Source organism: Aureobasidium melanogenum, assembly GCF_000721775.1.
Source record: "Aureobasidium melanogenum CBS 110374 unplaced genomic scaffold scaffold_44, whole genome shotgun sequence".
Taxonomy (NCBI): Eukaryota; Fungi; Ascomycota; class Dothideomycetes; order Dothideales; family Saccotheciaceae; genus Aureobasidium; species Aureobasidium melanogenum.
This window is the reverse complement of record NW_024470096.1, coordinates 1-18,469: the sequence shown is the minus strand read 5'-3', so window position 1 is coordinate 18,469 and position 18,469 is coordinate 1. Positions and strand designations below refer to the sequence as shown.

At 38.6% G+C, this 18,469-nt stretch overlaps 2 protein-coding genes across 2 annotated transcripts; both read left to right on the top strand.

Moving 5' to 3' along the window:
- Positions 1–1,028: 1,028 nt before the first annotated feature.
- On the top strand, positions 1,029–1,652 carry M437DRAFT_60749 (uncharacterized protein; the record flags this gene model as incomplete). The annotated part of the gene is made up of 1 exon (XM_041023806.1): positions 1,029–1,652. The coding sequence occupies one exon, from the start codon at positions 1,029–1,031 to the stop codon at positions 1,650–1,652; it is 624 nt and encodes a 207-aa protein (XP_040874877.1).
- A 15,482-nt stretch (positions 1,653–17,134) lies between these two features.
- On the top strand, positions 17,135–17,552 carry M437DRAFT_30695 (uncharacterized protein; the record flags this gene model as incomplete). The annotated part of the gene is made up of 2 exons (XM_041019190.1): positions 17,135–17,395; positions 17,442–17,552. Coding segments are annotated over 2 exons (372 nt in total), but the record flags the coding sequence as incomplete, so codon positions are not given.
- Positions 17,553–18,469: the final 917 nt, after the last annotated feature.

Sequence of the window (18,469 nt, the reverse complement as noted above, 5' to 3'; positions counted from 1 at the left end):
TCTGAGCTCCTCCTCCTTGCCTTCGCTCTAGCACTACGTGGGATCCTCCCCCCAGACTGTCATGCCGGTTGAAGTCGCCTGCAACTATGATTTCCTACTTAGTTAGTCTGACGGAGGTGTATGTTACGATCACAAGCGCTGGACAGCAAGGTGACCCTGCCGGCCAGAAGCTCTGCACCAATCAAGAGGTGCTCCGCCAGCCCGAAGGGCTTGGCACACCGGAGCAGCCTGCAGGCTCCTGCAAGGTGCTCTGTTGTGCTCTGCTGCTCTGCTCTACAGAGCAGAACAGAGCATACAGAGCAACCTACATACACTCATTATGGAGAAGGTATATAGGAAGGCAGAACGACCATCGGTAGTTCTGCGTTCAACTCAATTAGTTATTCCAACAGTCCCTTTGGTATACACTACTACACATCACACTACTTGCTTCATTACTCGCTTGACACTCCTCTTCACGAGTCCAACCCCGTGACTAGTTATTCTTCCAAGAGAATAGTTGGCCATAACACCTATTCCCTCCGGTAGTTCTACCTTCCGACAATCAGGCGAAACTTTTCAACTCTTTTACTAAATTAGTATTTATATAAATCTATACTAAACTCTAGCTTTAAGAAAAGAAAAAAAGGTCTACAATAAAAATTATATCTCGCTACCCCTATAGCTAGTGGGTTCCATACGTCATAGCCGCCCCCGCAAATAATACGTGTCCTTCTTCAGACGTGCGATTAATCCTGCTTTCCTGTACCATGATCTTACTTGTCCTGTTAAACAAATCTCGAACTCAGCTCCGGAGTGTGACTTTGATCATTGGCGCCACTGGTCTGCAGTCTAGAGTGACTGAATACGACTAATTGAATATGGCTGTTACTCGGTCCCGAAGAAAGGCTGCTTTGCTAGATCCAACCATCATCGCTCCCACAGAATATCTGCCTGGCTCTCAACTACGACGCTCTAGCAAGCTTACAGACAGGAGGAATGATCCGAGACGCTCGCGCGTGATTCACCAACCTTTGGGTCTGCCTTTCATGTTGCAGCCCGCTTCCTTTGGCCTTATGCAAGAGCGTATACTTACCAGTCTATATGCTCTGTTGATTCAATCCATCCTATGGAACCAAACACATGGTTTGCAAGCAAGGCCTATCCTCTTCAAGATTTTGACCCTGTACCCGACTCCTGCCGCCCTTTCGTTAGCACCAGTCGAAATACTTTCACAGCTGTTGCAGCCCATCGGTCTGCAAAACATCCGCGCCGCTCGTCTCATTGCGTTTGGCAAAACATGGGTGGAAGCCCCCCCATGCGCGACACGGCGGTATCGAAAGTTAAACTACCCTACACGCGGGTCTGGCAAAAATATCCGTCCCGGAGAGATTTTGGCAACAGATGATGCAAGACAAGGTTGGGAAGTGGCGCATCTGCCTGGAATGGGGCCCTATGCCCTGGATAGCTACAGGATCTTCTACCGAGATCAGCTGAGAGACTTGGAGGGCAGAGAAGGTGTTGAGCCTGAATGGATGAGGGTTGTGCCAGGGGACAAAGACTTATCAGCGTATTTAGTGTGGAAGTGGCAGCAGTACGGATGGGATTGGGACGCGCATACTGGCAAGCGAACCTTAATGACTGCCTCCAAGATACGTGAGGAGACAGATTAAATGAGCGACAGGATATTCGCATGCAGCCAAGCAAAGCCTGATACCAATCTGCGGGCTAAATCACGAGGTCCACTGAAATTTGTCTAATGTACCCTATACGCAAATGCAAAACTTTAGCCGATACAACACCAAAAGGCATAAAAGCTATGATTGGATGAGCTCTGGATGTCGAAGCCTAGCACGTCTTGTCCCATTACTGATAGAACAACATACCACATGATCAAAAGGCGTACTCATTAGTGGATTCGCCAAAAAAAAGCAGAGAGTCAATCCTGAAAGGACAGAAACCAAAGTCGCTGGAAAGCAACATAGAACCACAACGTGCGGATTCACTTAGAGGTTTAGTTCAAGAAAGATTGACCGGTCATTTTGCTTTACAAGAGCTGATAAGATATAACAATGCAAATCCCGGAACACAAAATGCCTCTCGTCAAATGCTCGCGCAGACTCAAAACTCAAATGTATCGAGTAAAGAACTCGGATCATGCTCCTTGAATGCTTCGGGTAGTGATTGTCTCAGCCCTCTAGGCATTTGGAAGGACCCTTCTGCTTTCTTGTCTTTCCCATCGTTCTTCGCAGCCAATTTCGCGTGTATTGCGGCTGTGCAAGAGGATTGAGTTGCAGGGAGGAAGGTAAGCAGCTTTAGTCTCTTGCTAGTGATTGGACGTTGCTCACCAATGACAGAGTTTTCCAAGTTGGCCAGAATAATGTCACGATCTGGCTCAACGGTAATTTTGGATTCTCACCATCGCTAGATGCCGCAATCAAAGAGGCATACCCGCTTGGTGCGGATGGACTGGACACTCCTTACGAGGTGATATCGCAAATCCTTAACGACTACAGCTTTCAATTCGTAAGTCAGTCTTATACTTCGCAAGCCGCGCGAACGACTTACAAAAGATCTCTCCCATTATCTAAAGCTAAGTATAAAGGGTGTAGATGCAAGGCCTTGAAGAGATATTCCAGGCGAGAGTGAAGCTGAATGTCTTGTTGAAAACTTCGACATATTGTTGATCGACATACGTTCGTTGTGTCTGACGACGATCTTGGGGAAGTGGACTCGTCCAGGAAAACCCAGGAAGAAGCCTTCGACCCAAGAGACTGGACTTGACAGCTTCAATAGAGTTCGGGTACTTGGGTGAACACGAGGCATTACGAATCCAGCCGTTGCAACGGCAGCAGCGGTCCGTGTTCCCGATCTTTTTCTTTCTTGCTGAAAAGCGACGAACACATCGTGCTACCATGACACCAGAGTGTGTATACTGCTCTGCGCAGAATTGTTTCAAAAAGAGCCGGAATTTGTTTAATGCGATGTCTTGGAAGTGAAGAGCTGAAGTTGCATCGTGCAATGCGAAAAGGCCACGGCTTTTACTCCTTGCGGCACTTGAACCTTATCGCCCCTTCAACAGCCGAGAGGTGCTGTTTGGTCCTCACGCGTTCCAACTTCTGGTGCGATCACAAGACCCCTGCTCTGGGCTTCCCAACGCCCTGTGCTCCAGATCTTAGAGAAGTAGATTTGTGAGAATTACAAAAAGAGGGTTTGAGGCGAATATTCACAACCTTAGCGACAACTTATGTGCTTATCGTCAACGCATCAGAGCCGGTGGGTGGCGGTCAAGATTAGAGTTCTTTTCCAGTCGCAATGCGATGTCTACAGCTTTCAAACTCGATGGCTGCCCGTGATGCGCACCAAGCAATGCCAGCACTGGCCTTGCGTTGGTGACACAACGTCCCAGAACGGCCAACGAGCCTGGCAATATCTATACGGGACTTTGGCGCTGATCTGCGGCGATTTGCCAGCTGAACAAAATGAATGTCAAGAACAGATCTCAACCAATAGGGCTTATACGAGTTGTTTCATTTGTTGTTTGCGACTTTCATGACATGAGCTGAGGGCAAGAAGGGTAAACGGGGTCTTTAGCAAGCTTCTGGCAGTTACGAGTCTCCTCAGAACTCCATTTGCCTGTGGACATAACCTCCTGGACACCCATCTCCTAACTTATCAACCTTCGATATTGGAAATGAGAACGTTATAATCACCATCTAACAGCAACCACAAAAACCGTAGGACGCGCCATGTCTTCCCAAAACACCACCAAGAGGAGCAGGAGAATGGGAAAGCTGCTGTGCATAAGAAGCCAGTCTCGCATCACCGGATCAACATGAGACAGGGATCATGCAGAAAAGAGAAAAAGAGAAGGACCAGAAGGTAGAGCAGAGGGAAGCCCCCCGAGACGCGACAGCCGATCTAATAACGACTCCGACTCTGCATCGGCAGAGGTCACGCCTAGAAAGAGAACCTCGCCTATGGCTATAAGAATGACGACTAGGAGCGTAGAAAAGGAAGGTAGGGACATTAGCCACTAGGTCGAGGGCAGCCCGACACCTAGTAGTGGCAAAGATAGCGACGTACCTAGAGAGGTCACGATGAATGATATCATGCGACAACTGCTAGTAGTGTAAAGAATGGCTAAAGAAAGAGAAGAGAAAGAATAAGAAAGAGAGAGAAAAGAATAAGAAAGAGAAAGAAAAGCACAAGAAAAAGAAGATAGATATAGGGAGGAGATTAGACAATTACAGATGATAGTTACGATGCTAGTCCTAGATATTAAGAGTCTATAGGAAGTAGCCCTAAATTAGGGCTCCCTCTAGTCATTATCTATATAGACAGGAACGACTAATTCCTATGCGAGTATTATAGCTTATAGAGTATAGCTATTAAGCTAGGAAGTAGAGATAATACTAGTTAGGTCTTTAAGGACATTAGTATTATTTGATCTATTAGACTAGGTAAGCCCTCTATAGTTACCCCTAATATTAGTAGGAATGTCGATTAGAAGTGCAATAAAGAAGATAAAGAATAAATAACAAGCAGACATAGTACTAGATATAAAGAAACTCGAAATAGAAGGATATACTAGAACAAATCTAATAATAAGAACTAAGAACTAAATCCTAGCTATAATTAGGTCTAATAAAGGACTAGACTAAATTGTCCTTAATTAGTTTATAATTAGATATATAAATAAGGATATATACCTAGTATACTTTAAGATCGATAAGGAAGTAGAAAAAGTAGTAAAAGTATATATAGATAAATAGCTACCTATATTCCTTAAAGGGATAAGACTTATCGAATCTATCTAGTACCCTATTAAGGTAGACTTTATTCTTAAGCTAGAAGCGATAGATTACTAAACTAGAGCAATTAGCTAAGAGATATAAGAGGCCTTTATAGAGAAGAATAAAGTAGAAGTTAAGCTAATAAGATAGCTAGGTAGACTAAAGGAGCATACCTCCTATATATCTATAGTAGCTACTCTAGAAATAAGTAGATAGGAAAAAAGTATACTTATTTAGCTATATAGTTAAAGTCTTACCTTTCTATAATAATAGAGGACTAAGATCCTACTATAACTACTATTAATTTAGATATACATAGAAGGACTATAAGAATACTACTAGGTACTTATAGTATATATAAGAAGAATATAATATTTATAAGCTAGGTAAACCGAAGTACGATAATTATAGAGGGAATTACTTAGTAGGCTATAGGAAATGCCCTAAGTATAAAAAGTAATAAGAAAGGAAAATTAACTTATATTATTATAATTAGTATACTAAATATTTTTTAAGTAAATCTATATAGGAGCTTAGAAGTTTAGGATACCTTATATAACGACCCGAATATCTAGGACTTTAATACTATTCTTATATAAGAACTATATTACTAGAAGATTATAGATAACTTTCTAGTTACTAGAGCTAGTCCTACTTTAAGGTTATAAAACTAAAACCACTATAAAGAGAAAACTAGATATAAAGAATCCGATTATATATATAGATAAATAGTAATACCGAATATATATAACTAGTTAAAGTTAGTATAGTCCTAGTACACCTATAGATGTTACAACTCTATTATAATATAGTAAGGTTCTATTATAAATATATCTGCAATAATTATAGATAGGACTTAGTAGGATAGTCTTAGCAAAGCAAGCTATTTAGTTAAGCATACACCCGTAGATACTCTCTCTTTAATTAATTACTACTCTATATACTATTAGTAGGCTTTTGTTAGCATAGTTTACATCTCTACCTTTAGTTAATTCTATAGCTTTCTAGGGTTACTTCCTATACTAGTAAGAGATTCCTATTATAAGAGGGCATACCTTTTAGGTAATTAGAGCAATATATTTTAAGTAGTTATAAGCCCGGGTTTTATATAACTCTAGAATCTATGTAACTTATTAAGGCTCTACTAAAATATTAGGAGATAAACAAGTAAAAAGTGAGACTATAGTAACTAGGATACATAGTTACCTACTATACTAAGGCAATAGAGAAACTTAGATACTATTATAGCTATAGCAATAAGGATATATAGTAATATATATACATTACTAAGGTAACTAGAAAACTTAGTTACTTCTATTACTATAGCAATAGAGATATATAGTATCTATAATAATATTAAATCTAAACCCCTTTTCTACTAATATATACTTTTAGTATATAATAAGTTGAGTTATAACTAATATAATAGTAATTACAAAGTATAAAAGAAAGAGAGCTTAATTGCACCTATAACTAGTATATGCCTACTTAATTGCCTTTCCTATAGGTTAGACTAAAAGTAAAAAGACTGGTCTTACTAGAAATCGAACCTAGGATCTCCTATCTGCCTTTTTAGATCCACTAGATTAGTAGTAGAACTAAATAGGTAATAGCGGATAGGCGCTCTACCTCTAAGCTATAAGAGCGACTATTGCTAGTAGATTAAACCTAATAAAATAAGACTCCTATAACTAGAACCTACTAGAAGGAAAAGAGCAAAAGTATTAGTCCTACTAGGAATCGAACCTAGGACCTCCTATATATATAGAGAACTACCTATAGGAATTAGCTTATAGTAGGTTTTCTATAATTATAGGTAGGAACTCTACTACTAAGCTATAAGACCGATTATTATAGGAATAGTTAACTTACTAATATAAAGTATCTATAATAGATATTACTTTTATATCTACAAGATAGATTTAACTAGAAACTATATAGAATCTAAATACTAGAGGGTTTCTACCCTTAGTAGAGATAATATAGACAAGTAGTTTAGATAAATAAGGGATTAGCTAAAAGTAGAAGGTCTCTTCTAGATAATAGAAGGATATACATCTTTTCTAACCCTATCCTCTATTAAAGAAGGAGTAGAGAATCTCTTACTAAATAATCCTTCTATTAGTAAAACTACTAATATTATACTTTTTAAGTAGAAAGATATAAAGGCTAGATACTATATTAGGCTATCCTTAAATAAATTCGATCTAGAGCTAGTTAAAGAACTTAAAACCTCTAAAGCCATCTTAGAGAAGCTTTAAAAGAAATATAACATAAAGCTTATGTCTATAGGCAGACAATATCTTAAAGAATTTGCTATATTTAAAATGGATTTAACTACTACTATTAATATTATATAGTAATAGATTAACTCCCTTAGTAAGAAGCTTATAGAATAAAGACCCTAGCTAAAATACCTAAATATAATTAAATTAAAGATCTAGTAATTGTGTATAGTACTACTACTAGAGTATACTATATATAAAGTAGGAATTAATGCAAGAGGGAAGGTTAATCCTAAGGAAGTTCTTCTAATCTTAAATAAAGCATAATTAACTATCTTTTCTAAAGCTAGTTTCTTTATAAAGAAACCCTACTAGAGCAGTAAGCTATTCTCTAAGAAAAAGGATAAGCCTACTAGAGTAAGAAGCCTATTATAGAGAAATAGCATAAGCTGCTACCTCTATAGTGCACCTAACTATTAGATAAAGAGCTATAACTATATTATAGTAGTTAGAGCCTATAGTAGAAAACTTAGAAGAGAGTACCTTAAAAATAAGAAATTAAGTGATTAAATCTTATCCTAAGGAAGTAAGGTTATAAGACTAAATAAAGAGATTAAATACTTAAAGAAATCTATTAAATAACTTCTAGGAGATAAATATATAAAAGCTTATATTGTAACCTAGAATATACTAGAGTCCTCTAACTCTAGTCTAGATACCCTATCCTCTAATAATAAATAAGAGGAACCCTAAATAGAATATGTAAACATTAGTAAAGAAAATATTAGTATAATAATAGCTAATAACTAGATCTCTAACTCTAGTATAAGTTCTTATATAACTAATAATCCTTCTTTATCTAGTAAACCTTCTACTACTATAAGGTAAAGAACTATTACCATTAGTAGAGAAAAGCTGTACTTAACAAAGAAGGGAATTATAGATATAGTAGACTATAATAGAGGGAGATTTAGATCAAAAGGTATTTTGCTAGTTCCTAAACTTAGAGTTAATCTACTTTCTAGAAGAAAATTATATAGTGCTAGATTAAAAGGCAGTTTTAATAAAGAAAACATATAGTATTCCGATAAAGATAGAAACCTACTTCTATATATAAAAGAAAGAGAAGGGATCTATATCCTTAACTCTATCTTACTAATCCTGTTCTAAGACAAAGGAAATCTAAAGGCCTTTACTACTATATATACTCTTTAACTAGGATTTCCTATAGGAGAAACTATAATCCTTATAGAAGATAATAACAACTAAGACCCTAAAAGTAAGTCTAATACTAAGGCTTTTAATAAGAAAGATATAGATAACTATATATTATATTATAGAAGATTTATATACCTTAGACCGAAAAAGATTCGAAACTTATATAAGGTCATATCTATAAAGAATCCTATTAAAGTTATAAAATACACTTATAAGACTTATACTCTAACGAAATTCCGTAAGTTAAGGGGGAAGATATTAGCTCGGAAAGAATATCCACTTAAGAAAATCTTAATAGACACCTATAGACTATTTCCTACTTTAAGAAAAGGATATACTTAAGCTATAGTTATTAAAGATAACTATATAAGAATGTCTTAGATAATCCCTATTAAAGAAAGAAAGAAATACCCTAGCAAACTTATAGCCTAGAGAATTAAAGTTGAAAAATAGTCTAGTTATATCTTAAAGAGTATAAGGTTAGATAATGTAATAGAGCTTATAAAATACTTTGCTAGACTAGAAGAATAGTTTGGAATTAAAGTATAAACTACTATCCTATATACCTTAACATAGAATAGTCTAGTTAAGAGGGAAAACTAACAGATTAAAAATAATATAAGAGCCCTACTTAAGGACTTAAGTTTACTAGCTAAATTCTAGGTAGATACCTATCTTGTAGGCATTTATATTAGAAATAGGACAATAAATAGACTAGTTATTAATAATTACCGGGTTAGCCTATATAAAGCTTTTATAGGAAGGACTCTAAATATTGACTATATTAGAGTCTAGGGTTATAAGGTCTATTCCTATATAGAGAGGAAATCCATTTCTTAAAACTTTAAAAGAGATAAGCTTATAGACAAGGTAAGAGTTAGTGCTTTCCTAGGATATGTTATAGATACTAGTAAACAATTCTTAATCTAGGCACCTAATAGAAAAGATATTATTAAGAAACCCTAGAAGTTCTTATACTAGAGGAACTTAGTTTTAAAAGTTAGTATTCTCCTAGTATAGCAGTAGAGAGAAACCCCTATAGTAGGCCTAGACTTAAAAAAGAAATACTATAAGAATAACTAAGATCTTAGAAGGGTCTAAAATTAGTAGTAGTTTAATTAGGCAAGGTATAGAATAAGGAGACAGATTAAGATAACCCTACCTAGAAGCTAATATTAGTAGGAGTAGACAACTTGCCTAATATAGATAGAGCTACTAGAAGCTTAATTTAAAATAAAAGGGAAATAGAGCCTATTATAACTCTACTAGTTGCTACACCTACTACAACTTTATCTATACCTATGACTCTAGTTGTAGCTACTAGGAAAGCTAAGTTACCTAGTATACCTAAACTAGTAAGTGCTAAAAAGCTAGAAGTTTAAGTTATTATTATAAAACTACCTAGATCTAATATAAGCTAATATAAGTATATTATAGACCTATATATTAATAAATAAATTTAAACTAGAAAAAGATCTAGAGAAGAAAGTAGTATAGACTATACTAAAGAAGAACAAATAGCAAAGCACTATAAAGTGTTCTTTTTTCTTATAGCAATAGTAGTAATAGATAAGGATGTATGATAAGATAATAACTTAAAAACCCTAAACCTATTATAATAGTTCTAAGAGTTATACTCATCCTAAGAGGATAAAGAAATTACCCTTATTATATAAGAAAAGATAGATATTCTAGTTTCCCTTACTTATCTTAAAGCAATTATAGATAAGATATAGAAAGAAGGCTAGAAAGAGGCAATCTAAAATAAATTAAATATGCTAGCTACAAATAGTACTTTTAAGATTATTACTCTATCTATAGGATATAACATTATTACTAGTAAATAGGTATTTACAATAAAGTTTAATATAGATAGTTTACTTAATAAGCTTAAAGCAAGACTTATTATAAGAGGATTCTTATAGAAATTTAGAGTTAACTATAAGTACATATTTGCACCTACTCTTAGACATAATATTCTAAGAATCTTCTTTACACTAGTTGTAATCTAGGACCTAGAATATTATATAGTTAATATTAATAATGCCTTTATAGAGTTATTCTTAAAGAAAGACATCTATATAAAGGCTCTATCTAGAATGTTAGTTCTAAAAAGTTAATGCCTTAAAGTCTATAAAAGCCTTTATAGATTAAAACAAGCTATAAGGGACTAGAATGAGAAATGTGTCCTTAACCTATAAAAGCTAGGTTTTGTTTAGTTAGATGCTAAACCTTACCTATTAATATACCCTCATAAGAACCTTATTTTTCTAGTTTATATTAATGATATCCTTATGGCCTTAAAGCAGATAGAGAGTATTAACTAGTTTAAGATAGAATTTGTAAAGGTATTTAAGATTAAGAACCTTAGAAAAGTTAAAAGAATTCTAGGAATCTAAGTCACTAGGGACAGATAGAAAAAGACAATTAAACTAGACTAGAGACACTATATAAGGGAGATTCTCTCTATATATAGTATATAGTAAGAAAAAGTAAGAAAGATAAGTATTCTAATAAATAGGTATAACTTAATTAGACTAGCTAAACTAGCTAATTAAAGAGCCAATTTAAAGGATTACTAAAGATCAATAGGAAAGCTTATCTATCTTACTATTATTACAAGGCTAGATATTTCTTTTGCTCTTAGAAGACTTAGTTAGTACCTAGGGGATCTAGCAGAATTCTATATATCTTTTACTAGACATATCCTTAAATACTTAAGGTCTATATAAGATTAAGGACTTATATTTAAGGGATAAAGTTAGTATAGACTTATAGGATACTTAGACTCTAATTTTGCTTTAATAAGATCTAATAGGCTATTAATTCTTAGGAATATATTTATAGTTGTGTATAGCCCTATTAGCTAGATAAGTAAGAAGCAAAAGTTAGTTATAACCTTAATAATAGATGCTAAGTATATAGCAATATATGTAGTAGTAAAGTAGTTATAGTAGATTACCCTTACCTTAAGAGATATAGGAGTACCCTAACTTATTAGTTAAAGTACATTCTAGCCTACTTTAAAATAGAAGATAAAGTATATAATTACTTTACCTATTCTAATTAGAGGAGATAATTAGGCTGCCCTTAGGTTAGTAAGAGATACTTAAATCTCTAATAGGTCTAAACATATTAATACTACCTACTACTACTAAAGGGATCTTCTTAAGAAAAATAGGCTTAAAGTTAAATTTATAGGCATAAATAAAATGGCTACTAATAGGCTTATAAAGCTATTAGCTAAGATTCTATTTAAGAGGTTTGTTAGTTCACTAGGCATATAGTAATATATATATAGTCCTAAGTAGGAGAGTTAAAATTAGTATAGTCCTAGTATACCTATAGATGTTATAACTCTATTATATTATAGTAAGGTTCTATTATAGATATGTCTATAACAGTTATAAATAGGACTTAGTAGGATAGTCTTAGTAGAGTAAGCTATTTAGTTAAGCATACAACCGTAGATACTCTCTCTTTAATTAATTACTACTCTATATACTATTAGTAGGCTTTTATTAGCATAGGTTGCGTCTCTACCTTTAGTTGATTCTATAGTTTTCTAGGGTCACTTCCTATACTAGTAAGAGATTCCTATTATAAGAGGGCATACCTTTTAGGTAATTAGAGTAATATATTTTAAGTAAAATAACCTTTTTAGCTATTAAGTTACTAATCAAACTAGTAGATCTATATAATTATAATATTACTCTTTATCTATACTTTACTATTATACTACTAGTAATAGTTTAGTAAATTAATATTAATATTAGTAGTACTAAAAGCTTAAGACTTACTAATAAATTAAAAAAATAGCTTATAGCTACTAGATATATATTATAGTAAAAGTAGATAGTAATTTAGATATTTTTAAGCTTTATACTAGTAATAAGTTACATAGCTTAATTTCTATTAAAAGTAATCTTTTAAAAGAAACTAAATTTATTATAACTATAAATATTAGAAAACTAGAATTAAGAGACCATTATCTATATAGTAACTAGCTACTTAGTAATTAAAGCTTTATTAATTAATAAGACTTTACTATATTAAATTCTTTCTATAATACTATATCTTCTCTTAAATTTATTAAGCTAGCTAGTACTAAATTAAGATACCTCTATATTATAATAGATTAGCTATCTAATACTAACAGCAAAGTATAGTAGCTTTATAAAGGTTATTCATATTAGTACTTATATCTATTTAATACTAAAAGTAAAGTATAGTAGTTTTAAAAAGGCTATTTATATTAGTAGTTAAGTTTTAATCTAAAGCTACTATTTATAGAGTTATATCCTAAGCTCTAGCTAGTACTATATAGAAAGTCTTTTCTAAGTAAGACCTTTACTAGTATACTATTATAGCTAACTATTCTTAGGAAGAATAACTAGTCACGGGATTTATACTCGTAAAGAGGAGTATTAAGTAAGTAAAGTAAGTAGTATAATGTATAGTATAAACTAAAGGGACTATTAGAATAACTATTTAAGTTAAACGTCGGACCTCCTAGTAAGTTCCTACCTACCTATATACCTAATAGATTATAAGTGTAAGCATGTTGCTCTATATGCTCTATTATAGCCTACTCTATTATTTCCCTATACCTTAGTAGAATAGAGCACTCTACCGGAAGAGCTACGCGCTCCGTCCTACTATATTGCTCTACTTAATAGAGCATAACTAAGCATATAGAGTAATATGCTTACACTTATAATCTATTAGGTATATATATAGGTAGGATATTACTAGGAGGTCCTACATTTAACTTAAATAATTATTCTAATAGTCCCTTTAGTTTACACTCTATAATATACTACTTACTTATTACAATCCACTATTAGCTAAGGGTCCCTTACCCGCTAAGATAGTAAGTAGGATAGCTATATGCCGATCCTTACTCGCTTGATAAATAAGCTGACCTATAGGCGTTATTGTTAGGGTCATCCTAACGACTTACCCGCTTAGCGCGTAAGCTATAACGTGGATTCTTACTCCCTTATGTAGTGAGCTATCTTCCTCTGGGACGTTGCTAACAAGTTGTTATGTCATGTTTCAAACCGACATCCGGATGGCGCCGTTAGCATAGAATTCTTACCTGATGGTCAAGGTTACGCCACTTTCTCGTGACTTTACTTTGGAATGTGATAGGCGAGAGCACACTTGACAGAGGTATTAGTGCACATGGATGTCAGAAGTACAAGCTTCCGCTCAGATTCTGTCTTTCCTCAGGAACCAAAGCTAGAGCTGGGCGCTGGACAGATTCGCCAAGCGGTCGTCGAAAATTTACGAGGCGACTCGATGTCTGTTGCCATCACTCACTTCCGTGTCTCGTCTCTACCCTGCCCAATCTGGGTACATACACGGAATACACAGATTACACTCAACCATCAGGTCGTCACCACCAATGTGCCTTTTTCGAATACGTCAATTGGCCTCCGTTGTCGTCTAGGGGAAGCACGCCGATCTTCGTTTTCACTCCTCCAGCAGCTGGAAAGGTGTACAGTACTACGTCGTTTACCGGAGGTGTTATTTTGTTGTTTATCACGGGCGCCCCTGCTTGTCCAGGAGGGACGACGCCAGTCACGATGTTCACGCCACGCGGCGGTTCTGTTACGTACACGGCCACCTTCAATGTGGCTTCCGCATTAACCTCAAGAGGTGTGCCTACATCATCCGGAGGTAACACACCTGTCTACGTTCATACGCCACCGACACAAGAGGGCTTTATTACTACGACTGTGCCTGGAGGGGCAAAGCCGTCGGTCGCGACTGGGAGCCCAGCTTACCTAGCTGGCCCGATAGTCACGATTGTCAGACCGGCAATTTCCATGACTGCTAGTCTCTCCAATGGCAGTATCTAATCTACTGTCACGGGTACGCCCGCCACACCCAGAGGCTCAACGCCAGTGGCCGTGTTCACGCCCCCACAATTCGTCACAACCATTGTTCCCGGAGGCAGCAAACAATTGGCAGTAACTGAAACCTCAGCTACAGCCGTAGGACCGACACCAGTGACTTTTTTCGCCCCTTCGCGATCCATCACGACGTCAGTGCCAGGAGGCAGTAGGTCGACGGTCACCAAGATCCCGTCTACACCTGTCGGCCCGACATCTGTCATAGTCTTTGCACCTCCAAGGTACAGCACTACTACAGCCCTTGGTGGTGGAACTTCGTTAGCGACTTCAACGGGTGCAAAGCGGTGCTGACGGCGGTGGTCTGTTTTAGACTTCCCCGGCAGCGTCACTCTTGTTTTTACTGGATAGTGTCAGGAAATGGTTGTGTCGTTTGTGTGACCATACTTGCAAACCGATGTGAGCCCGTGTGGTATGAACGGTGATTACCCGTCACGACCCTATAAATCTTCTCGTCGGGCTTTTCTTCTGTCTCTCATCTACAGTTCTAAATCAATCGAACAGTCTGTCATGTACTTGTTCAGTATCACAAAGCACGGCGCGCCCCGCTATCCCGATCGATCTAGTCTTCCCACTCGTCGACACATGGAACCCGCTTAGTTTTAACATCGAATGGCCCATCATCTTTCCCTATGTTCATCTGTCTCCAACAATAGCTTGTGCTACCACTCTCTGGGCCCTGTCAGGGACAGCATGTCTCTTTTCGGATCCTGCAAGATACCAGACTAGCGATGCGTAGACCATGATCAGTGCAATGGATACTCTGAACAACTGTCGCATAGTTGCTAAATTCAGTCCCTGTGAATTATTGAAAGCAATCAATCGCACCGAGTGACCAAACAACTATTTTTACGCCGATCAGAGCTCGCGGCTTACAGCACAAGCGAGAGCGCGAGGACGCGAGAACGATTTCTTAGGCACACTGTCTTTCGGAAGTGCCTCACATACTCTGCTGACAGCAAATGTTGGGCGGGGTCGAAGTTGTCATCGAAGATCTCGATACCCTTGCTGACAAAAGGATAAATTCTGAATGCGAGACGGCTAGAAATGGGGAATGCTATGTTTACGAGGACGGTAATACATGCCCGAAGATGATTGACGGAGAGGTGGTCAATCCACTTTGGGGAGTCACTAAGTCGGGAAAAGCACGGAAACGTCAACCACAAGCATGCCTGTCAGTCGTGCTAGAACGCTTGGGATTGTCGTACTAACAGAGCTCAGAAGATGTCGCTCCAAGTGGGTCAAATGTGAGTTGAGCGGTGAGGGCTGTCTTCCATGCAAGCTGTCCAAACAGAGATGTCAGATGTTCGTTTTCCCTGTAGGATGGTCAATCAATCGCTGAACCGGTAAAGCGGACGTTCTAGCGCCTCGCCAAGGAGCTCGTTCATTGCGCATGAGCATCCACACCGTTCTGATAGTCGAACACTTGCTGGGCAGAAGCCGTCAAGTTCGAACAATGTCTTATATACCGGGACCTTTGTCCAAGCAAGCATGAGTCGAGTCGAGTCGCAAGCGCGACCTTACGCATGGCTAAACATAGGACGGCGATGTCCAAGATCCTCCATTGGGATGGAGGACCCATATGTCGTCAATCGCGAAGCCACTCTGTGTTTTCTTGAGCTATTCTTTGCACGATCAGCCGGCAGTTTGAGCATGCTGTTCCCCCAGATCTCTTTCACCCGATGGGTACGAACGTCGCAACAGAAGCACTAAGACGAATGCACTGTGCTCTATGCTATGCTGGCGTTAGGCTTCATTTTTTCCCGCCACTACTCAATTTAGCGCCTTTGCGGAGTTTTGTCGAGACAAGCTTTAACAAGCAGCTCCTCGGATCGACAGCAATCACACCATTCGGACCGTCGTCTCCGCTACTCTGTCTTCCTTTTGATCTTGCTGGATTAGATACCTTGTTACTTTCTTCTCATGGCCATCAATCCATTAGGTCGCCATAGCCTTGCTTACTTTGGTAGATTTGCCTTTGGGCTATGATGTTCTATCGCTGCTGAGTGACTTCCAGGTTATTGCTTTATATCGCTTCGACGTCAACTCTTGGGAATGGGGTATCGGCGAGTCACTCTACCCTCCTTCGTATGGCTTTCCGACCTGCTTCCCACGACAGGTAGCGTGGAGCTGTTTGGGCCCTCCATCATGTCTCCTATACTTATGACTGTGTGTATGGCTTTCTGATCCGAGCCGGATTCTTTCTTCGATGGTTGACAGGGACCTCGGTCATCGAGTATCATGTTAATCCATTACGTTGCCATGTTGATGCTCCTCTCTGTGTGAGTAGCTGTGGAATGTTTTTCGCAATGGAAAAAAGTGTCCTGCCACCTTCTCCCTTTTTCCTGATGCCACCTCGTTCTCTCCCCAAAAAATGTCGTGGTAGTTGAAGTCTTCTGCAATGACAGTCTCTGAATGTTGTGCATTGACAATCTTCGAATCTTGTGTATTGTTACACTCTCTTGTGATCGCATCTGGGTGTAGAGCTCTTGCTCGTCGAATACTTGGCCGCTGCCTATACTCGGGACGTATATCTCCTCTAGCAATATGCTACGCATCCCATGCTTCACGATGACAGTCGTTCATTGTAATCTCTCTCGATGTATTCCTACCATTGTTGGCTGGTGTAGACCTAATCCCCTCTAGTTCTATGGAATATGACCTTCTCTGTGCTTCTGGCTACTATACTTGTAGCCATCGGCGAGCGCTTCTTCTCTGTTGCACTCTAGGGGGCTTCCCTCTGCTCCATCCTGTCTATCTACTCTTTTTTTTTCTGCATGCTCCCCTGTGTCTGAATCACTGGTCTTCACTTTTTCGTCGTCCCTGAACACCACCCGGCATCTCCTCGTCGTGCCTCCCTTCTCTTGCTATGCCTCCACTTGTTTCACCTCCTCAGACCTGTGTCGTAGCACAGCCGCAGGATACTCTGGTCATCGAGAAGTACTTTCTAAAGGTCGAATCTTCCTCTTCCCTCGGTTTTCGCTTCAGAAAACAGATTCGAGGCTCGTGGTCTGCTCTTGCGCTAAACAAGACACCAGTCAGTATACTTGCAGACCAGTCAAACCGGTGTTCAGTGCTGCTAGCGCTAGACATACATGCATATAGACCTGGAGCATCTCTCGTCGTCGAAGGAGCTGTTGGTCGAGCGATATACAAGCACTGGCTAGAGACCATGGTGTTACTTCGATGGGAGCCCCTCCCCGGAAGGAGCTCGATAATTATGATGGATCACTGCTCGACCCATGCTCAGATCATGTATGTGGCAAATTTTGGTGCGAGCGCCATACTATATTGACACCTGATAGATCACTAAACTGGGCCGCCAATTCGGTGTATATCTGCTATGCCGGTGCTCATATTCACCGCACCTTGACCCTATCAAACAGAGGGTCCGCCAGTTGAAGCAATGGCTGCGTGAATGGGTTAATGACACCGAGGGCTGACGACATAAACTTGAAAGCGTACATACCGCAATCTTGCAGCTCGAGCGTGCAGTTCACTAGACTCTAGGCGGTATCAGCATCAGGAAGCTGTTAGAGAGGAGCCCCATACCGTCAAATCTGATCGTTAAAGATGTCCTAGGAGGAGGAGGAGGAGTATGCGCCAGCCGCCATGAATCTCTTAAGACTTCATCTCTAGATCATAAAAACGGCTCGATATGATGGAAACTAGATGGAACGTGTTTTTAGTTCCTATCGGAGCACAGCGAGGAGAGACGAACAATGGGTTAGAACCATCAGACTAGGGGCTCGTAGTTTGCCATCGGACCTTTTCCCCAAAACTCACAAGATCCTACGAGCGGAGACAGTGGGCCAGATCCTCCTTTGCGCCGATGAAGGAGCTGTGAAAGTAGCTGTCATTGGGCAGTGCTAAAGGTAGCTGGTCATAGGCTCACAAAGCTATGTATATTCAGCAAGCAGCTGGTCTCCGGGATCTGTGCAACTATCTACAACCAGTTGGGCCAAAGTTTGCACTCGCCTCCGCCTCTTGCGCGGTGTTAATGTCATTCCTAAGCAGCCCAGGCACTTGCGAATGCTTGGACAAGGTCTTTACTGGGATGTTTTCCACGAAGTGAGGTACCTGCGTGAACGCTTTAGTGCCCCCTACAGTCTGGAGCAAAGCAAGCGACCACAAAAATTCGACGTCAGTCCGGATTGGGCGATGCGAGTCGTCTGTACGGTACACTGTGCCCTTGCTGTCACTTCTTAAGATAGCTGCATGGATGTCGACACAATTGAGTGTTTTGCGCCAGCATTCCCCATAGCTGAATATGCAGGGTTGGTCGACATCCGGTTCAGTAGAAGGCTCGACAAGAAGAGGTCGATCATGCATC